At 39.5% G+C, this 25,763-nt stretch overlaps 1 protein-coding gene across 4 annotated transcripts in view; it reads left to right on the top strand.

Annotated features, from left to right (window-relative positions):
• rtn3 (reticulon 3) overlaps positions 1-25,763 on the top strand; it is a 42,546-nt gene that overhangs the window by 6,299 nt on the left and 10,484 nt on the right. For 2 of the 4 annotated variants that reach the window (XM_044185211.1, XM_044185210.1), the window contains exons 2-3: positions 22,330-22,537; positions 25,024-25,162. In XM_044185211.1, coding sequence (XP_044041146.1) covers positions 22,330-22,537; positions 25,024-25,162 — 347 coding nt within the window. Of the gene's footprint in view, positions 1-66; positions 115-5,439; positions 8,062-22,329; positions 22,538-25,023; positions 25,163-25,763 lie in introns of all 4 variants that reach the window. The other 2 variants (XM_044185208.1, XM_044185209.1) reach the window with 2 other exon arrangements.

The following is a 25,763-nucleotide window of genomic DNA, read 5'->3' as shown; positions in this document are numbered from 1 at the left end:
TGCAGTGGATAGGAGTTCCTTTCTTCCTCTAGGATGATCATTCTTCTGTCCTTTTTATTTTTTCAGATTCCTTTCTTTCCTCTTCGCCTGTATCTCTCATTCAGTCTCCTCAAGGCAAGTGTATGGTTCTCTTACGATGCTCACCTGCTCTCTCTCCCTCTCTCCTGTACTCTCTTGCTGGCCTGCTGCTGTACTGCTTTACTTCATCCCTCTTTCTAGTGCCCCTCTCCTGCTCGTAAGAGTCCAATAAAAATGGAACGAGCTTGCAAAGAAAACCAACAACATAGTGAACTCCAGTCCTAACCCCAGCTCCTTTCCCAGCTCGACCGGTCTTTACCTGCCCCTCCTCCTACCTCCTCCTGTCATGGTATTCCATCTGTTTCCAACACTGCTGACCCTCAGTTGCTGCACTAATTGTTAGTTAGCCAGGCAGCACAGCGCCTCCTGTTTTCAGTGACATATGGCATTGGTAATTTTCTTCACCACCACCAACCCCCCCTGCAACTTGAGATGAAACTTTTCTAGCTCATGCCATAAATAGCCATTTTGACCTGTTGACAGGTTTCATTGTTAGTTTATGGTTAGGGCTGCAGGAAAAGTATGTGTATGGATACAGCAGAAGCTCAACCAACAGAGCTTTTTACACATGTGGTACATTTTGAATAATGTGCCTCAGTTTCCTTGGAGGTGATTGATCAAATTGGCATAAATCACCAGCAGTCTTTGTCCATTTCAGAATTCACTGCTGCTTGTACTTGCCTATCTCCAGAATCTTTACTGACACCAAGAATTAGATCTGTAAAACCTTGCCTCCGCAGATGCTAGCAATCTGATCCATTTTAGTCTTTACCGCCTGCTAGCAAGCATTATTTAGGTCAGCAGCACTCACTGTAGGTTCAAGATAATCCCAAGATTGCCACCTTATTTTAAGAAAGCAGAGAAGTTCAAGTTCACATTGTGCGCACAAGAGCAGAAACCTAAAAATGGATCAGTTGGTGTCCCGGGGGGTTGGTCCTATCTTCCTGCTGCCCTAGTATCCAAGCCCCCAGCCCCAGTAGCAACTGGGCCCCGGAGGGTGAGTGGCACTGGAGGTATCATCCACTGCCTGCCATTGCCTATGACTGCTCACTCGCCCTCCACCCCACTATCTGCTTATGGCTTTGTAGACTTTCTGCATGTGTCACATCTTTGCTTAAGCATTAAAAAGTAGGTTTTCTTTGAACAGTTTTGCTTCTTTATTTTTGTGCATATATATATATATATATATATATATATATATATATATATATATATATAATTAATTAAATATAAAAATTAGATAATAGCATTAGCCACAAAGTATTCCTAGTCACACGTTACCATTACATACTTATGTCACAAGCATCCAACCTATTCACTCTTAAGTGAGGAATGACAGGACGTGACTGCACCCTGTGGAATTTGAACTCTTATTGACTCATCTGCTTCTCAGCAAGGATATCAGACTTGGTTTATGCATTACAAGGTTTTATCAGTAAATCAGTCCCTGGGGTTTCAATGTAAATGCTGCTGTTGAACTAGTTATTTATTTTGGGGTATACTGCTTTTATTAAAGTAAAATTAGTGAAGAAGATATATTACCAAACTAAAGAAGTTCCGGGGTGATTTTAAATGTTTCATTGTACTAAATGTAGTTATTTGTTACAAAATAATCTCAGCTCAAGGTCCACTTACTGCCTTTTCCTGAGTGTCTTTGAACCAAGAGACAAGGGTTATGATCCCCCAATATACAATCACATGTTATCACATAGTCGATGTTGACACCAAATACCATGAGATGTGGTAGAAGGCTAAAAAAAAATAAAAAATAAAAATACTAGTAAATGGACCTTGAGTTGAGATTATTTTGTCTCACATGCTGATCCCAAGGTCAAGAATAAAATTTCATGTTCAGTGTAGAAAGAGGTTTTTGCTAATTGTAACAAATGATTTTTGATACCCATGCCACATACATAATCACTCAACCCCAGTTACTGCAGAGATCAGATTACATAAATCATATGTGGAAGGCTGCTGAGGCCTAAAGTTGTTGACCGCTTTATCTGCACCATGTTCATAAAGCCATTCCTGAATTGTAGTACATCTGGAAGTCTAGGTTCTAATCAAGTAGCTGTGGCTTTGTCTAACATCCATGGATATATTCTCAGAGCAGTAGCTGTTTTGGAATTTGTTTATTAGTACAGAGCCAAAGGACTACAATGCTGTTGGCAAGATGGAAAGTCCATTTATGTGGCCTAGTTTGAACAAGGCATTGTATTGTGGCGCAGGGGAGATGGCAGTCCTATCAAGACAAAGTGGACCAGTCAGTTGGGCATCAGTGGAAAAGTCTGTCTATGCAGTGGGAGGGGTGGAGTCATGTGATCATGCTGACAACACAAACAACACTCAAGGTTCACTTGAAGTAGGACAAAACGAATGGATCTTAAATACCTTTTTTAAGAGTGCTCAGTAAAAGTTAAATCATGGTGGAGGTTGGCATGCACAGGTTGAGCTGGGCGGCTGATGTTCATTTCCTAATACAGCTACCAATTACCTGTCATGATGGCTTGATGTTGGGTGTTGAAAATGACATGGGAGAACATTGGTGCTGAAAGGGATCATGTGATTATTGGAACAGTTGCTTAAAAGATCTTTGGAACTCTCTGGCCTCCAGGATAGCTAGGGGCCACATGACTTTGGAGAGGGGCCCTGCCATCATAGTGACTGTAAAACCCTCAGCTGTGTGGCTGAGGAAATGGTGGTGTTTAAATGACCTGATTAACTACATAGGGACAGCAGTGTTATCTAACTCTTGGCATATTTTTCACCATTTCAGTATCAGAACATTACATCATTTTGATGGTGTTATAATAGGCAGTTAACAAATACTAATTATGTAGCAAGTAACTAACCACAAAAATGAATGCAACTCTTCTGAGTGTTTGAGACATTTTTGAGATTTAACTTTTCTTTTCTGTGAATTGTTATCAACTTCCTGTCTAATTAGCATTTTCTAGGCAGAACTGTTGTTTTGATAGAATTACATTTTTTAAGTAAACAAGGAAGACATGTGATTGGCAGGTAATGGCTGACAAGTTTGTTTCAATACTTTGAAAAATATACTAGTTCTTGCTGAGATAGTGAGTTGTTGGAATTTCTTAAAACTGAAATTGGAGGACCTAACGTGGAAAGTAGACTGGTGCTTTTGTTCAAAGTACTACTGGGGAAGTGAAATGTTATTGAGGAACATTGTGCATTTGGCTGATTACTTGCGTTTTGCACAATTAAACAGTCACAGTTCAAAATCGAAGTTTTCCATCGTTGGTATGTAGCTTGTTGGCTAGGTCAAACTTTGTCGCTGGTGTTTGTAATTGAAAACAACAATGAAGATCTGTAGGGAGAGTGGGAGGAAGCAGAATGTCGTAGTCAGCCAGTGGGTGGCGCTAATCTCAGTAGTCCACATTAGCGTTCTGCATGGGCCTAAAACTGATGCCCATACCTGCATCTTTAAGACTCGACCTGAATAAACCTTACTGGTACCTGAACTTGACCAATTTGATTAATTATTGACTGTTAGTTTGCCAGGCGAATGTAATGTAATGGATATGTATCTCAAAACGTCATTGTAGGGGAGCTAAAGTGTTACTTTTAAAATATCAGTTTCCACACTGTCAGAGGAGTTGTTAACAGTGCAGCAGAGTGGGCCAGTCTCTGCTGTAGATGGCAGGGGGAAAACCCTACAAAAGAACAATGAGTGGGGCATCTCTCATTATTAAAGGTACATGCTGTTTATGCCACAACATCAACCTTCATATTACAACATTTATTTTAAATGGATTATAGTGTAATACATCCTACAATACAAAAAAGGCCTTGGGGAGTAAATACAGCGAGTTTTTGTCTTTGACCTTTGGCTTGTTTTTTGAGATTCCTTTCATGTCTCATCCCTGTTACTTCAGTTTTGTATCATTTTCTGTTGAAGGTGTCTTACATAGTCACCACTAGTAGCTCTCATGAAGTTGCTGTTATTAAGTCAATTACTTGAGTGTCAGCAGTTACAACTTTACCAGTTGTTTTTTAGTATTAGTGTACTAAGTGTATTTTTTGTTGTGTAGTTGTTGTTGTCAAATTTGATATGGACTTTTACATTGAAGGTATTAGCCTCGACGACCCCCCCCCCAAATAGAAAAAAATTTTGCGGCTTAAGTCAAAACTCAGATTACATTAAACTAGCGCGGGATTCCACCGGGCACGGCTCTATAACATCGTGTCTGCGACCCGGTTTTGTTCCATCCTCCAAGTGGCTTCATACCTCATCAGGAGCGTTTCAGAAGCAGAGCGGTTTGCCAGCCCGACATTGTTGACTTTTTGATTTGGTCCTTTTTCCTTGACTTTTGTGCTTTTACTGTGGATAATTAGGCTACATAGTTAAATGGTGTCTATTTTTGTCTGTTTTTAGTTCTGTTTTTTGTTGACTATACGACTGGGAGTCTGCACAGAGTGTTTTTATTTTGAAAATTGACCGGATTCTCTATGCCATTTCTGTGTCTGACTTCCTGCCCGGTTCATCTGCTCTGTGCAGCCTGACACGGCTTCTGTCAAAAATAGACTCGCCACGTTTTCACCACAGAGCGGAGAGCCGCTTCGGGGACGCGCTGCCACACATCTGGTGGGATCACAAGCGTTGTCTAGATTGGCCGCGATCAGCTCCGGCGGCCGCAGCATAGCCGTGCCCGGTGGAATCCCGGGGTAAGCGGAGAATGGTTGATACCATTGTATGTTTGGGTTGACTAGACTCTACAATTCTGGCTTTTGGGGAAAAAAATCACACGTCGACCACAATCACGCACTATCACCATATTTAGTTTAGTTGGATGTGCTTACAGAGAACAGTTTCCATCAAAACCTTTTCAAATGTAGTATTGACTGAAGAATGTATTAATGAAATACTTTTTCAGTCTTCGCTGAGAAAATGTATACTGTTCACAAACACGCAATCAAATAAACACTTAAAAAAAAAAAAAAGTTTTCAAGCCTGCAAGTGTATAGCAAGTCATATACGCTTGCTATACAAATTGCAACCGACATGCAGTTACCATAGCCACACAGTGATTTAAAAACAAAAAAAAGTCTGAGTTTTAATTTCTTTTGCTGCTTCATTTGATCATTCAGATCATTTAAGTTGCCATACTCAGTACTGCCTGATGGCAACTTTGTGGAGTAGTTAAGAGTAGCATGCAGAGAAGATCCCATCCATTATATGAATCTGCCTTACATTTCCATGATGCAATGCATGAATGCTTGGGCTGCAACATTAAGGCATCACTGAATAATATTAGAAGTGCATGGGAGTTAAATGTCTGATTTATATGACCCCTTCTTTTTCCTCTTCGCTGTCGTTCTTCATGCATGGTGATGCAGACAAAAGAGTGGTCCTGGGCTCCGACAAGCCCTGCGAAGGTGTAGCGACATCCCTTCGCTTTCCTTCTCAACCTGGCTCATTCACCCCTGGTAATTATGGGAGTGAAGCAGGGCCACCAGATGGACAACCTGATTCACCAATAAAGACGTCTCCTGTTTCGGAGCGAATAAAGGCACTGGAAGCTCTTACTGCCAAAAAGAAAGAACCTGATTTTAGAAGCGATGGCAGTTTCTCTCACTTCAGAGACCGCCACCATGAGAAATCTCCCACTGAGACACCAAAATCTCCCACTGAGAAAATTACACCAACTGTCCAGAAAAGTGGAGGTTCTGCTAATCAGGAGTCACCAGAATCCCCCTTTGAAGTACTTGGGGATTTAAGACAAGAGAATGAATTTGAAGAAACGGAAGATTGGATGAAGGCTCATTTGCCTCCTGTGCCAGACTTTGATGTTGTAGATTTAATTAAAGGCACCCTGACTTCAGACAATGTTACATCAAAGGAGGCTGACATAGTTATACCTGATGCTCCTGCTGCCTTTGCCGGTGTCCCTGATGCTTTCATGGATTTTCCTGTTGAAGCTCCAAAACTGAAGGAAGAGTTGAGTGAAGCACAGAAGCAGCCAAGTGTTGAGGAGGAGTCTGAGTTTGACGTTAGCTTTTTGCCAACAGCCTACATGTGGGATCAGCAGGAAAAATTAGGTGTCCAGGCTCCATCAAATCTCGATTCAGTGCTTCCTGCTTCACCTGCACCTCCTGCAGGCTTTGGCTCCCCATCTCCTCCTGTCTTCCCACCAGTTGGCACAGATGCTAAACAGAATGTTTCAGATGAAAAGAAGGCCACTTGGACCGGAGATCTGGAGCCACCAGAGGCAAGTGAAGCAGACAGCTCAGGAGAGTCAGATGATACTGTCATTGAAGATGGTGTCACTGTTCCTGCATCTGTTCCTCCTCCATCTTCCGATCCAGCAGTTTCAAATTATCCTACCACTACCCCTGCTTCCGCAGCTCCCAATCTTCCCACTGAGGAAAAGGAGACTCCTCCACCTAAGTCTGAGAGGAAGCTAATGCAGGTTCCAACTATTAATGTTATTGAGACTGACGAGCCAAATTACAGTGAAGAGGAGATGGAAATGGAGCTTGAAGCAGAGGAAGATGAGGATTATGAGGTTGTTAAAGACCCAGCCAGAGAGGCTCCAAAAACCCCAGAACCAGAGCCAGACGACAGCAAAAATGAATCCCCCAAGACACGCCCCCTAGAAACTGAATTCATGGAAGGCTACTCTCCTCCATCCTCGCCTGTGGACTCTGATGCCGAATACTCTCCCAAACACCAGATACTCAGATCTCTTCCTGAAACAGTCCATCAGGAATCTGCATCAAAACCAGAGGCCCTACCCAATCAAACTGATTCAAAAGACTCAGCATCTGATTTTTCCCAAGCACAATCTGAAAAATCACAGACCACTTCCAAGAAAGTAGATGATGAACCCTGCCCTTTCATAATCACAAATGAAGAAGTGGACTTCCCAGACAATGATGACGAGTGGTCAGATGAAGCACAAGATATCCTGGTCAAACCTTCCAAGACTGATCTTATGTTCATGGAACCAATTCCTTACACCCAATCCAAAGTGGATGAAAAGAGCAACACAGCTGCAAAAGAGACTTATATGGAGACGGCTTCCCTTTCTAAAACCAGCTTCATGCAAGATGATATATATGACAGACAATCATTTGATTATGATTACGATGCATCCTCTCCCTTGGATGACATTGATGACAAAGGGCTAATCAATGCTAAGGAGCGGTTTCTGTGTGATCAAGCAGATGTAGGCACTACACAAAATGTTGTTCCAGAGGTCAGTCAAAATCTAGACAATTTCACTTCAGTGAATGATGATGAAGCCTTCCCCAAGCCAGTTGGTCAGGCATCTATAAGAGAATATCCCCAAGACCCATATTCCTCTTTCCAAAGTGAGACACTAAGCAGTGTTAATGAGCAAGATTTCAATAAGAAAATTATCACTGACATTGTTACAGATAACATGGCAAATGGCAACTCCCTCCCAGCACAGAACATTGGCTCAAAGATCCAGCAAGACACTAAAGCAGGTCACCATGTACCTGACACAACAAGCAACCCAGAAACCATTGACCCAGACAGCCCAGTTTCTGAGCCTACAGATAGCTTTGTGGAGTTCATGCGAGAGTGCCTGAAATCAAGGCAGGATGAAGAACCTGACGACACGCACCAAGGTGTTCCCTCCAAGAACGAATTCTGCAAAACTGGTTTGCCTATTTCCCAATCCCCTCCAGCCATGGTGATGGATCTTGAACAAGAACAGCTTACTATCAGTGCTCTCAAGGAGCTGGGCAGCAGTCAAGAAGAGGAGGTGGCATCTCTCCAGTCGACGGTTCCTGACCAGGACAAAGCTCACCCCAATGCTTTATCTATAGAGCAGTCTTCCTTTACCTCAGTCCCTAATCTTCCATGTTCCCAAAGCAACCGTGTGTTCGACAGCACATATTCCAAAGAGGTAGAAGCCATCGATGAATGGGTGGCTGAAGCCTATCATCTTGCTGAGCATGTCTTGACAGCAATACTAACCCACTTATCAGGTAACACCTCTTCCTTCTGGGCAGTAGGCCTGTTACTCGCTTGCACTTTTTGAAAAGCAGCAGGAAGTTACAAAGTTGCTGTGTTTTTACATCTCGTATACATGTAGGCATTAGGCTTTATGGCAAGAAACAAAATCTGCCATTGGGTGATTGCAAAGTGTAGGCCACTTCTTGTCACCTCTCAGCAAGGAGTACTAAGAGAACGTAAAGGCCTACTAAGGCCTCTTAGTATGCTTCAAATGAACTAGGTTGGACACGTCTAAATTCAGAAGTGTTTTTACCTGTTAAAGGCCACAGTTTGAAGGCGTATGTAAAGTACACTGTAAAAATGAAAAAAAAAAAAAAAAAAGGTAAAACTAATTGTCTGGCACCAAAAGTTGCCAAACAGTTCCCATAAAATTACAGTAAAATACTGTACATAATTCAACAATTACATTACAGCTTTCCCCCGTATATATTCTTTGTAATTTTATGGCCACATTTTAATAGAATTACACATTTTCATTGTTAGAAAATATCTAAAATGTAATAAAATCAAGGAAATACTGCATAAATACATTTAAAGTCTATGATTTGAAGGTTGTTGTCTTTTTAAATAACAGCAGAATTGTTATTTCATAGAATTATTCAATCAATCTACAACATGTGCCTGTCAAAGTACAGATTTTAGGTAAAAGAAAAGTTATTTAAATTAACAGTCACTTGTTTTTAAAATCTTACTTAAAATTTGTCAACAGAGGTAATCTGTCAATAAATGGTCTTAACCTATAAATGTACAGTGGATAACCATTAAATATTGGTTGACCTGCCTACAAACTATTATGATGTACTGTTTATCCATGAAATCTCATTGTTACAGCACTGGATTCTATTGGTTAAGTACAGAAAAACTATGTAAATTACATGTAGTTAACCCTATATAAAAGTTTGATTAGTATGTTCACAGATCTACACTTTTATTTTGTGATCACAAAAAAAACATGTTTGGCATTATCAAACATTCATATACCATAATAAAAATCAATATCATGCAAAAAATACATCTAAATTGTTGTGGTTCCAACAGTTAAGTTTAATTTAACATCAAATAATCTATTAAATATGCAACACTTTCAATTTAATTTACAGTGCTTGGGATGGAAAAACTTAATTTTAAGTTTCTGTTAAAACCACCTTAAGATCTACCAATTTTATAATATATTCCTATAAGTATACGTAATTTTGTGGTTTTGTTACATAAATATATACCAACCAATACACTTTTGCTCTTTTAAAACAATGTGAATCCATTGCCCAGTACAGCAAAAGCGCAACAACAATACATGCTTTCAATCTTTTATTTTGACAGTTGAAATTCAACAATCATGACAACTGAACCTATCATTCAAAATGTACACCAAATGGAAGCAAAGAAATGGTTACTGTGAATCTTTACAATAATGTTTAAAAAATTTAAAGATTTGTGTATCTAAAATATAAACAATAATGTGAATAACGGCGCTAATTACCTCCCTATGTATTTCTCAATTTATCTGTAATATGGACTGTATCACTATACATTTATTAAAAGATTCAGATTGCATGGGGAAAATATTATTTGGACATGGTGGTACTTGCATGTAGGGGTGGGAATTCTATTCTTAATTCACAACTAAAAACAATTTGATTCAATAAAGAGCACTGTGTGTCTACACCCTGACTCCCTCTGTCCACTGAGCTGCAAATTAAGCATTAAGCTGCTCTTGATGATGGACATTGTCTGACTAACAGGAAAAAAAAGAGAAAGGTGTGTCAGCGTACAGCTTTTTACACACACATGTACTATAGAAACATGGCGGACTCCGTGGAAAGGGACCCGCTCCCTATCTAGATATAAAGGGCTTATTCTAAGGTAATGAAAACACAACGATTCTTTTTTTCAGGTGATTATACACTAATGAAAACATCCTTATGAATATTATATTCCATTTCAGCCATATTCTGCAAACAGAGCCCCGTAACAGCACTTTGAGTAGTCGGAAGACTAGAAAGGCGCTATACAAATACAGTCCATTTACCATTTAAATCTTACACAGTGGCCCTTTAACTGGATTAACTTCAACGCATCTTACAGTTTTCTTCGTGTATGAAAATGATGAAATGAATGCAGTGTTCTTCTGTGTCGATGGTAACGTTCTGTCTCCAGAAGTGAAGAACTATCGCTCTGCTGCAATGTTAGTAGTGAGGACACCCATCATTATCCAAAACACTGTTCAAAACTAAAACATACTGCGGACCAATTTATTCTTCGCAGTTTGTTTGTTAGTGATTGGCTACAAAGTATTCACAGAATCCTTTGCCTTGCAAAGTTATTACGTCATTAAATTCAAAATGAGCCCAATTGCTTGCCTTTTTTTTTGAAGATGAACTACAAGGTAAATTTATACACACACTGTATTCTGTCTGGGTGCTAAACTATGGCCTTACATCTGAGTTGTTCACTCACCCCTACTGCCATCCCATGCATAATGCATCTGATGTGTCCCTGGCTTTAGAAATTGCTTTATAACCCTTTCCAGACTGACATAGTTCACTGACTTTCTTTCTCATGTCTTCAGGAATTTCTTTTGATTGTAGCATAGTGTGCTGGTTGGTAATACCTTTTTAAACTCACTTTTCATTTCTGGAAAAGTTCTATTTACATGGCATTCAGATTCAACATGGCTGGCAGTAATCATTCCTGGTTGTGTGTAGTCTAAGTGAACTGAACTGTCAATTCAGTTTGACTGGTATTGACCAAATAACTAAGGGGGCAGTTACTTTTTCACATGGGTGGCACAGGTTTTGCGTAATATTTTTCCCTTAATAAACACAATGACAAGCTCAACCCAAAATGTTTCCATTACTTCTGTGCCACATTTTAAAATCCCAGTCTACCGCACATTATGATTGATACTACACAGTTGGACTGCATATGTAATGATAAATAGCAGATAATGTAAGTTTCAAATGTATCGGCCCAATATATAGGCCCAGTATATATTGTGCATCACTACTTAATATCTAGTTTGTAGAGACCAAATCTGTGTTTCCCACAGAATGGCAGGGTACTTGTGGAGTGGAAATATTTAGAACACATTACCCTATTTCTAGTAGGTTATTTCTTATTTCACCATTTTAATTCTTACCTTTATTTTAGTGTTTACTCACAGCTACTCTAATCTGCTCACCTTGCTTTTCCCTTCAGTTCTCTTCTTTTCTCTACACCCGCTCCGCCTCTTTCTGTTTCTCCCTCCCACAACTCGCGATTCCGTTTTCACAGCAGCAGGTGAGCCGCGTGTGGAGGCGGCTTGTTGTTTAATGACGTTGCCTGTCTGAAACGGTTGCTTTTGCTTTACTTGGTCCGTGCTTGCAAAATATCCACCGAGTCCGCATCTTCTAACGTAATACCAGAGAACATCTCTCTGTTTCTCTGCAGTAGACCGCACAGGAGGAGGTAGAGTGAGGGGAGATTGTCCACTAGTTAATCAATCCCCGATGGCGTCGTTGTAAAAATAAAAAAATTCTAAAATAGGTTGCCAATTATACCGGGGCGGCCATTAATATACCTGGGCAGCCCACACAAGTAAAGTCTGTGTGGGGAACACTGCAAATATCACAAGAGCTCATTTGGTTTCATTTACTCACGCTGAGCACAAAACCAGCAACTTGAAGGACTAAGCAGCCACACTACGTTCAGGACTTAGCTACACTGAATATGCCTCTAGAATGAGGACTTTTATTTTGCTAATACAAAGCACAAGGGCCAATCATAGAACCTAATACTGAAACAGTTGTTACAGTCCTTAAAAGGGGCCTACACACAGTTGTTTAGGGCATTTTCAACAGTAACAGTAAGATGGAAAGTGTGCTGAAAATATTGGGACTGAACTAGGCTATATGAAATGCTCACATCAAATATCTCATAGAATGACATGTCACTGTGCACTTTAGTTTTCTTCAGTCTCAATTGACTCACCCTTAGCCATCACTACGTAACAGTTTTATCATTAACTCTGAGGAAGATGTCAGTCATCTTAGGAGGGCATCCATAAGGAAGAAAATGCCATGACTCTAGGCTTTGGATACTGCGGGCGGCATCTCTCAATGATCCTGTTAGACGAGGCAGTGGCCACTGGTTTAATGATGGCTGTGAAAAGATAAAATCAAACGTTTGTCTGTTTGAACCTGTAACCTGTGTACAGTCATTCTGACACATCCTGTGCACTTTTTAGATCAATTTTGCATGCATACCATTGTAATGTAAAAATCCCAAATCATGATAACTGTTGTTGTTATCATCAGTAATTGTAGTATTAGTATCTGAATTGGCTGATCAACAGGAAGTTACTGAATTTCAATGACTGATTTGCCGCTTTTCTCTGCTCTGTCATTGTAACTCACACTTAAGTGTGTTGTCTGTTAGTGTCAAAATGCCACAGAAATTTCACAGGGTTTTCATTATTACTGGAGCTGGAGCTGATATTACAATTACGACCTATTTTAAAGAGAAGGGTAACAAATTACTGAAAAGTTTGACACTATTGAATTGTTTAAACCTTATTCAAAATATCCCTTATTATTGTATTGTATTCCCCTTGGGTGTTTCTGTGTCTGTATATGGAGGACCACAGCATTATAATAAAAATAATTATTGTGCTAGAGCGTAGAGATTAAAATATCTGCCCTGTCAAAATACCAAGAATGCTCACAAAAATATCCAATCAATATAAAGTATTGGAAAGATATCTCTCTGTAATTTCTTTGATGTGGAACTTAAATGAATTTACCCTACATTTAATGTTTGAAAACATTGCAGTTGTCATATTTTTTTATTACACTGAATTGGAAGTAATTTTATAGGACAGTTCTGTGAAATTGATTTTCATTAGGTTTTATAATGTGTTTATTACTTAGAATTTACAACAAACATGCATTAAAAAAACATTCTGTATTTTTAAATAAATGCACACAAAGCAGGAAAAATGTAAAATAACTTTATTGGTCTGTGTTTTTACACTGATAACTACTAAATTATCACTCAAAACCATAAAAAATTGTACAGTCATGTTATAAAACGGTGGATTCTTTCCTGTATTTTACTGGTATATTCTATTATCAAGCAATACTAACAATTATTATCAAGACAAAATGGAATATCCAGTGGAGGTTCAGGTTAGACGCCTCTTGGATGAGTAGCGCAATGTCTTCTCTCCTCAGTACTGTACTGTACTTCTATTTCTTGTTATTTAATAGTCAACATATGCACTAATACCTATATTTCTGTGATTCCCGACCAATATGTTGGTCAGCTTCTAAAAAGAACTGTAGTTGCTTAAAAACCCAACAGCAATGTCTCTTCCCAGAAATCATGACCCAGTTACTCAAGATAATCCACAGACTTGTTGTGAGCAGTTTCATGTAGGAACTATTTTCTTTCTACCAATAGTTCCTTTGAGCACCACAAGCCGAGTGCCATATGATCCCATTATATTTAAAAAATGCAGACATCTCTACGGCCGATATCTCCAAAACTCAGCAACTCACACCAAAACAATCCAGATGGATAAACAGCACTACATGAAAGTGAAATGAAAGCAATGTTGGCGTACAGTTTATTGTGTTTTATCATTAAGATGACAAAAAAAAAAATTGGTTGGTTACTATCTACGCGTCACTTATGTCCTTTTTTTAATCCAAACCACTTAGAGTTTAACAAAGTTTAGCTCTGTTGGAGAATTCAGTTATTTTGTAGATTCAGTTGATCATGAGCACATTTCATCATCTGGCATGCACTAACACAACCCAAAGTCACTAGTTCAAATTATTACAGCATGATAGCACATGTGCAGCCTCAGATGCCAAAAAGCAGTTAGGAAATTGGAGCAGGTGTTCTCGTCTCAGAATGTCTAAATGCCTGATGCAATAAGGAATACCAGATACAGCTCCCCTGGGGAGAGACACAATGTCCAGGGAAGCCTTTGTGGTTACATGTAATACTAAATTATGTTTCACAGTTATGATAATAATGACATCATGAGATATATTGCCCACTTTTGGCCACATGTTTGAGGAGATTGTGTCAAGTACTTAGTTACATATGCATCTATTGAACTGCAATACACAAAAATCTTTGTCCTGAAAGTCATAGGTGCTTATTTGACAGTATGCTAAAGCTGTAGACTGCAGTTGTCACAGAGATTATAGGAGTCAAACTGCAGTGTCGTGTGCTATACGGACACTGAGGCTGCATGTGATCTAGTGATCCCTGCTCCATTTGAGCTTTTGACAGCCTTCTCCTGCCCTCTGTCCTTTACAGCTGGACAGTGGTCCACTGACAGAGAGGGGGCGTGGGTTTAAATATGGTGCCCAAGTGTTGGCTTGCAAGAACCTTGGAAGTTACGAGGTACAGTCAATCCCCAGTGTTAAGTTTCTGCCTTGATGCAACTTTCCACAGCACACTTGGTCAAGACCATGACACGATGATGAGGCATGGTACAAAAAAGTGATGCTAAATAAATTGCATATTTGAAGGCCACCGAGGTGCCAATGATTTTGGTGTCGTAATTCGTACTCCGGTTTCATGCAAGATGATATCTTGGGAAATTAGTTTGCTGTTTGCTGTCAGTCCTCACTTGTCCAATCCTCCCCTCTCCATCCAGGTCCAGCCATCCTTTTTCCTCTTAAAAGTGTCTAGAATAATGAGGGCTGCTATAAACCATGATCCGTGTATCACAGCTTACTGTGATGATTATTCTGTATACACTTAATTAATAGTTGACCAGAGCAAGGGCAAAGTTCTGGAAGGTGTTATTTTTCAGGAGTTAGAGCAGCCAGTTCTGCAGTACCGCACCCCTTCCCCTTCTCTGCAAACATGATCTCCATTCCACACACATGCACAGAGGCTGGTATGCAGACAGTAATCCTAACACATTCAGTGGTACGTCTACATGTGTTGAATATTTTAACCTAGAGTTGGCACACCAGAGAACAGAGTGCTGGTGCTCTAGCAACCAGAAACTAAGGGAAAGTGTGCAAAAGAGGCATAAAAGAAATGTCAGTCAGGTTAGCTTCATTTTAAAGCTATTATGTTCTTTGTTCTGTGAAGCTTGTTAGCAGAGCACATAATGTAATGTGTAATTGTGATGTGATGACTTAGTGTTGAAGAGGAAGCTCTGTTTTGTGTTTCTGTGTTCTGTATGGGAGCCTGTGTTGTTGAATCCTCCCCCTCCAGCCATGAGCTTGTTCTATTTTAGTGCTTCTCTGCAGTGCTGCTCCACAACTCAGTAGGTCATTAGGCGGGGTACATTTGGCTAGGTGAATTTGTTTCAATTGGTGTGCCTGTCGTCCTGCTTAATATGCATGACATTTGCTGCATTGCTGTACAAGTTTTTGGTCAAAGAACCCCCTTTTCAAAAATTCTATCTAAAAAGTCTAGTGGGCTCATTCTAATACCAGACTTATTGTCAGGACTTCAAAGATTAGTTTAAATCGAGCAGGCAGTCCAGTATTGCCAATTATTCCATTGAAACAGTTAGTAGTTACACTGCTCATAATGTATCAAGGCTACCCATCATTACTTTGGTTTTCCAGCCCAACAACTTTGCTCTCATCAACCTGTTTTTAGTGAAAATTAGAGCCTGACCGATATGGGATTTTTGAGACAGATACCGTTTTTAGAGGGGAAACTTGCTGGAATGAAAATAGACCTTTTCTATGTGGATTGTGCACCAATTTTGCACTGATAAGCCTATGCAAATGTATTCAGAAGGCTGATTTCTTAAATAACTTTATTAAAGAATATTTTGTTACATTGTTTAATAATAATTAAATAATTTAACATGTACATCAACCAATTCTAGAAATGAACACTAAGAAAATAAAGAATAAATAAAAATGAAATAAACAGCTAAATAAACATCAGTACTGTATGTTCAGAATCAGTTACTTGCTGACCATTTGAAAAAATAAAATAAATAGCTACATAAACATCAGCACTGTCAATTGCTGAAGTAGCAGAAAATGCCATGGAAACATTCAAGTAAAGTACAAGTACCTCTAAATTGTACTAAAGGACAGTACTTAGTTACATTCCACCACTGCTCTCTACTAAACCACATATTCTCTACTCTATCAAGCTATGAGATTCATGCTACAGCTTTGTTCTGATTCTGAACCTTTATTTCAATGGATTGAACTCCAATCAGAAACGCTTTTTTCTTGCTTATCAAAACATGTCATCTGTAGCAATATTTTGCTGTTAATGTAACAGTCACAAACATTATGGTTCACTGCCGCCGAGTCAAGAGAGAATCAGCGCCTCTGCTATAAACGTTCAGGGGGGAAAACCGGCTCCTGATCTCACCAACTAGGTAACAACGTAGCGTGAAGTCAACACTCAACAGACTCAAACCAGCACCGCACCGTCGCCTGCTGAGCTGCAGAATGATGAAGAGATGCTCTGACGCTTACCTTTCAATCTGCTACTGACTGACAAACTATAGCTGGCTAGCTGCCTCGCTAACACAGCAAACAGTTATGAAAAGCATGAGTGACGTGGTGGTTGTCAGGGACAGGGTTATATTAGTTATATTGAAAGGGTTAAATGATGGATTCATTGTTTAACTTTCCAGCAATGTATTTCACAAACTAGTTAGCACCTTATTGTTAACACACCGCTTTGCCTCCACTCCGTCTTCTCAGCAGTGCACACGGCACTCTACATTTGCTGTGCTCTGCTGAGAGTACTGTAGCCATAGTGATGGCCCACATTTCCCAGCATACACTCCCTATTGCTGAAAGCAGTTTAAGTTATGTTCCAAAATGCAAATGTTACTTTTTGTTAGTGTTTGTAATGTGTCTGTTCAGAACACGGTGGTTTATGTTGGTAATTGAGTGCTTGGGAGCTGCTTCTTCTCTCTCATTTCACACTCCTTGCCAAAAATATGAACACACGTTCTTTCTGCTTAATGTACTGAAAATAACTGTTTTATATCTGCGCATATCGGGTAACATATGTCGATACCCATATAACTGCGATAGGCCAATTATCTCTCTAGTGAAAATCTCGATAAACCCACTGTACACTACCTGCCCAGCACCAAACAGCAGACAGACACAGTTAGAGACTAGCTACTGGAGCATTTAGCAGCTAAAGAGCTTATCTCAGGAGTTGGTGGAGACCAAAACAGAGCTAAAAGGAGTGTATTATTGGACTTGCTTTCATCATGGTCTGGACTCGAAATTAATGCTAGTGTTGCTCTGTGTCTGCTGGATCTTGTGAATAGGCAATTGTTTACTATTGTCAATGTTGTGTTTACAGTAGTGATGCGCGGATCGGCTCTGACATGTACACACTAAATCATCCACCCACCCGAACCAAGTATTTTCTCCTATTTAGATCACTGGTTTACAGCTTGTTCCACTGCCAAAAGAATAATCAATTAATGCTGTAACCTAAATATGGTGATTTTGTTACGCATAAACTATTGTCATGCTTTTGAAGCTTACAGTAGCTGCATTTGAAACATCCTGCACTAAATCTTATGTGCCATTAGGGCTGGGTATCGTTTAAAAAAAAATTACGATACTAGTACTAATACCAGCACCCTTAAAGTGATACCGATACCAGTAGAGTACTTCATTCGATACCCATCATGCGAATAGAAGCATTCAGTTACGTAAAATGCCACCACTCCTCCCCATCCAAATGATTTTTACAGGAATACGTTTTGAAAGTGTTCTTTAATTTGTGCACACGAGATAAGTGTAGAGAGCCAGCACAACAGACCAGCCTTGTTTATCAGTGTGTTGAGTAATGGGAAACGTTAATTCTGCAGCACCACGAGTTAACAGTTAGAGTCAAGCATAGAGGTTGTATTAGGCTATGTGTAGCTCTGGTAGGGTCTGTTTTTACAAATCAACCGCAAAAAAACCAATAAACACAGCGGCAGCGGTGCTTCTATAGTGGATTATGAGCTGAAGTTTCCCCGGTGAACGCACCGATCTCTTCGGCTGTCGCAGTCCCGCCTGTCTACTGCTAGCAGGCTGCCAACTCCGTTCAATACACCACGCTCGGCTCGATCACCTCTGAATGTATGTAGCTGCTAGCTGTAGCTGCGGTAGTGGGCCAGTCACACGTCGCATTAAATCGAAGAACACCTGCAGTGATTGGCTGCGAGCAAAACCATACAAATAGTCATTTTTTTCTAGATCTGGGTACAAAAAGGATCGAATGCAGATATTGTTTGACTGGTGACGTTTCGATACTACTTGGTACTGGGTTATTTCGGTTGATACTTTTTTATTTATTTATTTTATTTTAATTTTTTTAAAAGGTACCGATACCCAACCCTAGTACCAACCCAGTTTGTTTTGTATTCAGTCCTGGGTGAAAGGTGACTCTGTGATACGGCACCTTTCCTGCATATAGCTGGCATAGGGTCTTTTTATTAATGCATTCACTTTTTTGGGTCCACCAAGCACACAGGTCCCAAATTACTAAACTGGGACTGCAACTGACCATTATTTTCAATATCTGCTTAAATGTTGTCAATCGATTGTTTAGTCTATAACATTTCAGAAATTGTAATTATATAATTTACAATGATATAAAACAGAGAAAAGTGTCAAATTCTCACATTGGAGAAGTTGCAGCCAGAGAATGGTTGGAGTTTTTGCTTAATAAATTACTTAAACGGGGAACCTATTATCGAAATAGTCACTGATCAATTTTCTGTGTGATAATGATTAATGTGCTGTAGGTCAGCTACCAGTTTAGAGGGAACATTGGTCCTGGATGTTCACTGGTGGGAGTAGGTATGATTATGTACAGCATGATTGTGCCCAGTTGTCTGTCTGCTAGTGTGCCCAGTCTGAGACAAACTAGCATATGGCTTAGATTCAGATGACACAAGGCATGCCTAAGGATTTATTCATTGCATCAGTGGTGACAACAATTCCCTGCAGTCACAGTTTCACATTTGCTGTACATTGTGTGGACCTTTAAACGTTTGAAACTATACTAAAGCAAATGTAAGTTTGCAGAACATATGTCATTTATGTAAAAGTGGTACAGTGTGCTTACCTGCATGAGCAAAGTTTGTGCTTCTGATGCAGTCCTACAAAAAATACCCAGTAGACTCAAGTTAACATAGCTATTATAATAAGTCCTGGAATGTGATAGCAAACACCTTTTTTATACTTTTAAATTAGAATTTTCAGTTATAATAAAATTGTGTGTGTGGCTTTAAGAGCAGCACAGTGAAAGCAGGCCACTGCAGCCACTGGGGCCTCAGCAGAGTAGAGCGAGGGCGAGAGACATAGAAACAGGTGGAGAGAGAGATAATAAATGAGGGCTGTCAAGCTCCGGCTGCCTCCCTGTGGGTACTGGCAGCAAAGCATGCTGGGAGGTAGCACACACCCTTGCAGTGTAGGCTGAGGAAACCCCGTTCATTGTTGCTGTCAGATGAAAACATTACATCTCCAGGGAAGTCAGCTTTGTTTCCAGCTTGACCACCATGCAGTTGAATGTTTTTAAATCAGTTTTAAAAAGGGATTCATGAATCCACTTGTCCCCAAATGTTGTCAACTCACTGAGTTGATAGATGAAAATTGCATAGTACTGGAGTTATGAGGTTTTCACACAGTCTCATTGCAGGCTGAACAGACAGAATTGGGAACAATAGAGCGCTCTCTGTTTCTGTCTGAGCCCCGCAGCAGTGCTGGTGCTGCTGCTGCTGCTTTTCTCATTCTTGTAAACAGGTTCAGCTCATGGCATGCTGAGCCTTAATGCTTACTAATAGACAGTAACTGCTGAATGAACATTTTAACAGCAAGGAGTCAGACAAGCCATGTGATAGTATTAAATATAATGCAACACTAGAACTTGAGAGAAACAAATGAATGGAAAATGGTTTAACATTTGTAGTTGTGTTTTGGAGACCTTTTAGTATAATTTCAGTTCAATATCTATGCATTAATAAAGGTACTGAAAATAAATCGCTTACTTTTTCTCCAGTTCATCCACATATTTAACTTCATAGTGTTAGCAAAACATGTATATAAAACTAGGAACATGTTTTACTACGGATGATTTTCTTTTTTTTTTTTTTTTTTTTTTTTTTTAGATACTAAGACAGATAATGTTTGCCCAGTTGCAGCACTAATATTTAAGTCTACTGCCATGTATTATGGCGTGTCAAGAGAGTGGGCTCACCTGGACTATTCAAACAAAGTATCGAGTATTAAGCACTGTCACGCCATAAAGTGGTGCAGCAAAATGTATTTGCTTGTTCTGGCAAACGGAGTGGAGTTGGAATATTGGAGCTGGTCAGCTAGCACTAGCCAGTCACAATAGCACTCCGAGCTAGCTCTGTCACTAACTAGACATTAAGTTGTCACATTTTATTCAAGACAAATATTTGTACCATCGCCTCAGTCTCGTATCTGACTGCAAACCACGTCTCTTTTGTGGAGCAGTTTTATACTCCGACAGAGCAAGGTTATATGAGCGTTGATGGTGCAGCACAGCTAATAGGCTCCGATAGCGTTCTCTTTTTTGGACTCTCTGGCTCTCTGTTCCATTAAAGGTTAGCTCTATTAAGGCTGCTCTTGGTCAGCGTGACAAATATGCATATTGAATTTCATTAAAGTTGGACTCTACAAAAAGTTTATTTTTCTGTTGTTTTACTTTAACAGAACACTATGCACATACAACATAGGTGCAAACAAAACTGGTCATACCAAGGATAGCGTCATAATAATATAAATTATAATGTTGTATTTTGTGTATATGCAATATTTAACAATATTATACGTTTTTCTCTTTTTTTTTAGCATGTCAGTTTGTGGTGCCACATTCAGATAGTTCAGCTTGGAGTTCATGTTTTTATGGATGTGGATTTTTTTTCCATGCATAAAACTAAGAAATCTTTGTCCACCAAACTGGCTTCAAGGTACAGGAAAGCTGATCAGTCTTTCTCCTTGTAAAATGCTCAAATGCCGTCTTGGATCTCTGTTTACAGAGCCTGAATAAATAAAGATGCACTTAAGGTACAGTTGTCAGTATATACAGCACAGGCGACCACGTTGGATGTCTACACATGCAATCTAGTAACCCTGAGTTACCAGTTTATTAATTATAACTGAAATTTAATGCAATACAACAGCCCTGCAACAAATCCAATATTTATTGATGCAAGCTCATGAGTTTTTGTTGACACTTTGATATGGTCAGTTTTGAGGCTGTATTTAGTTGTGGTGTTGTGTTGGACTGCATTGTACTGAAAGCTAATGTTCTGTTCACCCACATTTACTGTACATGAGACATCTGACACTAATTCTCATGCTCATTGCTTTTAAGAGGAACATGAAAACATCCAAAGGAATAAAAATTGCCTGGACCAAAGACGTAAGCTAAAGTCCAAGTAGGGCTGATAAGGGCGCTTTCTAAAACAACACTGGTCTTTTGGATTTAGTATTTCAAAAGACTGATTTATTTTATTTTTTTTTATTGAGGAATAACATTTTAAAAATGAAATTTATGCTTTATACATTTCTGACTAATTGTCAGCCGGTGTTCTATGAAAAAGCAATATTTGCTGTAGCTTTTTTTCTGTGTGTCCCCTAATATAATGTGTGCTCCCATTAAACTAGCTGGAGGACTGAGGCCTGAACCATCCCCGAGGCATCAGCCCACGTGGTTTCTCCACCACTTACACAAGGCTTTTTTAAATACCCCTTTTTTTCCCCATGCAGGGGGGAGGAGTGGCAGCTTGAGAGTGCCAACCCATTCCAGAATTACATAACCACCTTGTATAGAGGCTATCACTTCTGCATGCACGACTCCTCACAGGACATGCATACAAACATGAAACAGGCATCTACAGCAATGTGCTTCCCTCAGTTATTCTCGGCTGCAGGTTCCAAAAGAGATTTATGGGGCATATTCATGTGTTATTGGGCCAAAATGTATTTATTTATTTATTTTTTAGCACTGTTAAAATATCATCAGTTAAACTTTTTGGTACACTTTTTTAAAATTGAAACATCTGCTTTAATTTTGGAACTTACTATAATCAGCTCTTTTTAAAATTGTGTCAGCATGAAAACTCCTCTAAAACCGAATGTGATTTAAACAAAACCTTCGGACAAACCATCATATAACAACTTAATATCATGATATTTCATGGTATGCCAGTTCTGAGCTAACCAATATCAGTCTAACCCCTCCTCTCCACTTCTCTGCAGTTAAGGATCTGGTCCATTGGCGAGACCCCAAGAAGTCGGGCTTGGTGTTCGGTCTGTCCATGCTGATGCTGCTGTCCCTGGCTGCCTTCAGCGTCATCAGCGTGGTCTCCTACCTGCTGCTGGCTCTGCTCTGCGTCACCATCACCTTCCGCATCTACAAGTCTGTCGTCCAGGCCGTGCAGAAGTCCAGCGACGGACACCCCTTCAAGTAACACCAAATCCTCTCAAGAAATTCAATACTTTACTTTGAGCTTTTCTAACGTGTTGTTGTTTGGCAATTCAAGCACCCAGATCAATCAAATCTCCCAAAGTATTCAGAGTTTCTCTCAGGAATTTTCTGGTCTGTGTGAAACAGAGCATGAGTGACCAAATCAATCTATGAAGTCCTTCAAGTTGAAAGGATTGTCAGTTTAGTCTGTTTTTTCCCCAGTTTTTTGAAGCCTCGGGGTCATGTACTGATCTGTTGGTCTATATGTAGAGCACTTATTCTTTTTCACAATAGAAAAAAATGCTGATCAGACTTGTAGTGTTGATATGCCACCAAAAAGTGACAAAATGAAGGAAACTGGGTTTTTAATTTAACATTTTTTGAAACACTGTTTTTTTTCCTTCTGAATGTAAAGACATGAGACTTATGTATTGGCAGATAGCAGCTGAAGTAACCGTAATACATGGAATGCTAGCTAGGTTGCTCAATTTAGAGCTCAGGGAGACTGTGGGTCATGCACATGCGCAGAACCGCTAAGCAGCGCATCTCGATAGGTAGCGCATGGAGACAGAACACTGGTTAAGAAAGTGGCTGGTTAAAATAAATATATAAAAAATTGAGTGTCTGGTAGATTTTGGAATCCACCAGCCACAGTGGCAGGTGGACAAAAAAGTTCATGTCCAACACTGGTTAGAGGTCAGGCATGGCATTGCCTGATGTAACCTCGGCCTCTTCTGCTTTTATTTATAGAACAACTTTTATGGTGGAGCCAGAGCCCAGGGGAATGCTTCATAGAGTTCAGAACACAACTCCTTTTCAAAGGCACAACACTAAATCCTCCTCATAGCTCATTAAGCCTCTAAACCAAATAATTCAGAAAAGGATATAATGGAAACTGATGTAGTGTGAAAATAGCACATGGAGCAGCTTTAATATGGCTAATTACCACTGTGTACGCCAAGTAATATGATGCAGTTGTAAGCTGTATGGTTTTTATTCTAGGTTCACTCACTGCTATTAACATTCTCCAGTTTGGAGACTACTACAACTGTTTTCATGATCAATTCATGTGTTTATTTTTTTATTGTTATTTTTTTAAATAATTTAGTTCATAGAATAGTGACAAATGCCCATCTTAAGTTCCTATAGTCCAATGTGACGTCCTAAAATAGCTTGTTCTCTCAAACTAAAGGGAGAAACAACCCAAAGATAATCAATTTACAATAATAAAAAAACAGAAAAGAAATAAATCCTCACATATGAGCAGCTGAATCCAGCAAATCGTTTCTGCACTCTCTGCAGTATAATGGAATATATTTACCGTAGATTCTCAAATAAATGCCAGTGTTAAGGTAATGGCAATCCCAAGTAAAAGCACACGCAAATAACAAAATTGGGGGGTGGAACTACCCGGACTGTAATGGCTCCCATGGTAACTTTAGTGCAGTGTACATTTCTACAGCACTGATTCCATCAGGACAACAGAATCAGGTCATACTCACCATTCTGCTTCTCTGAGTTTCTCTTTTTAACAGAAATACGGTTTTTATCCACTAACTGATTATAGTCGCTTCAACTCTGCCATTTTCTCAATCACTGTTAAGCTACTGTCAATGAAATCCAACACTTCCTGTACCATTTCAAGGTAAAAGTCAACCAGAAATGAGGGATTGTGCCCTTTTGAGCTGCTGAAAAGCTTTTAATGTGAATCATCACTGCAGGAAGTGTTGAGTTTTGTTGATGGTAAATAGCGATCGAAAAACTGGGCAAGTAGAAGCGACTGGATATGATAAGTGAATGAAAACAGTTTTTCTGTTACAGAGAGGGTTTTCAGCAGAGTGGTGAGTATGACATGACTGTTATTGTACTGATGGAATTAGTGTTGTTTGCACATTATACTGAATTTATCAAGACAACGAGTAAATATGGAAGAAGTTTTGAGTTTATATTAACAGTATCAACAGCAAATTAAAACAGGAGCAAATCAGACAACAGGAAGGCCTCTTAAAATATAAGCCATACTTAAACAGGGGAAATAAATAAATTTCTGTCAATTATATAAGCCAGTTTCAAATAAAGGCCCTTCCCTCTGCAGTAAAGAAATATGAGAATTTCATGGTAGGTCCATTCGAAATAGGAAAAGTAAGAAGTTTGTTCAGTTCTCTGTTTTGCCACTTCAGTTTCAAAACATCCTGCCTGACTTGGAAGTAAGAAATCTCTAGACTTGCCCAAGTTGGTCAATGGTCTTGATCAACAACCCAATAAAACTCACACAGATTAGTTTGGTCAATTTGCGCTACATGGTATGAAGATTCTTATTTGCCCTTGCCCTAAACCACTAAGGGTAAAAAATGAAAGCCTTCTGTTTGTTTCCTCCTTAAAGCTCTTCACCACAGGCTGGTTATATATGTTTTCCTGCAGCACTTTTGGCCCGGACACTAAGTCTCATTTTGTACCCCCCTTCCCCTCCTCCTCCCTCTCTGCAGAGCGCTGATAGATAAGGATGTCAGCATCCCCCCGGAGACTTTCCGCAAGCACGTGGACGCCAGTCTGACCTACATCAACCGAGCCCTGAAGCAGATGAGCCGCCTCTTCCTGGTCGAGGACCTTGTGGACTCCCTGAAGGTGAGCATCGCCGGCCTTCAGTCACTGTCCACTGTCCTCCTGAGTTTTAATCATTTAGTCTGCTTATAATGGGAATCTATTCCCACTCTGTCCCATAAAGACTCCTCTCCTGGGTACAGCCTTTTTATAACTCTGATTGGTACAGTAGTAACTCATCACTAGGGGGAAATCAGTCAAATTATAGTCAGAATCTTATTAGTATTGTTAAAATAAACCCCAGTAGTTATGATTATATTGTTGGGTGATAATTATTTAGAGAATATAATATACTGTGTATCAAAAAAAAAAAAAAAAAAAAAAAAATTGATAGACAAAGGAGGCATGCCATTACAACTAAATTATTTTTCAAGATTGTCTAGTCATTAGAAAACTCATAATTATGAACATAATTGAACATAATTATGTTATTATATATTAGTTATAATATCTTGAAAAAAACATTCGTGTAAGGTTACAAGATCAACCAAAAGGGAGCAAAGTAAAGACTAGAAAACAGCATGTGCTAATTCAGTTTGTTACACCAGCAGTTCGTGGTCTGGTCTTCTAGTTGAAAGTTGGTGTGGGCTGTATTTTTGTATTTTTGAAACGGAAAGTTATGGTA

This window comes from Siniperca chuatsi, linkage group LG22 (assembly GCF_020085105.1).
Source record: "Siniperca chuatsi isolate FFG_IHB_CAS linkage group LG22, ASM2008510v1, whole genome shotgun sequence".
NCBI classification, from domain to species: Eukaryota; Metazoa; Chordata; class Actinopteri; order Centrarchiformes; family Sinipercidae; genus Siniperca; species Siniperca chuatsi.
The sequence above is the reverse complement of the archived record's forward strand: the minus strand, read 5'-3'. Positions and strand labels throughout refer to the sequence as shown.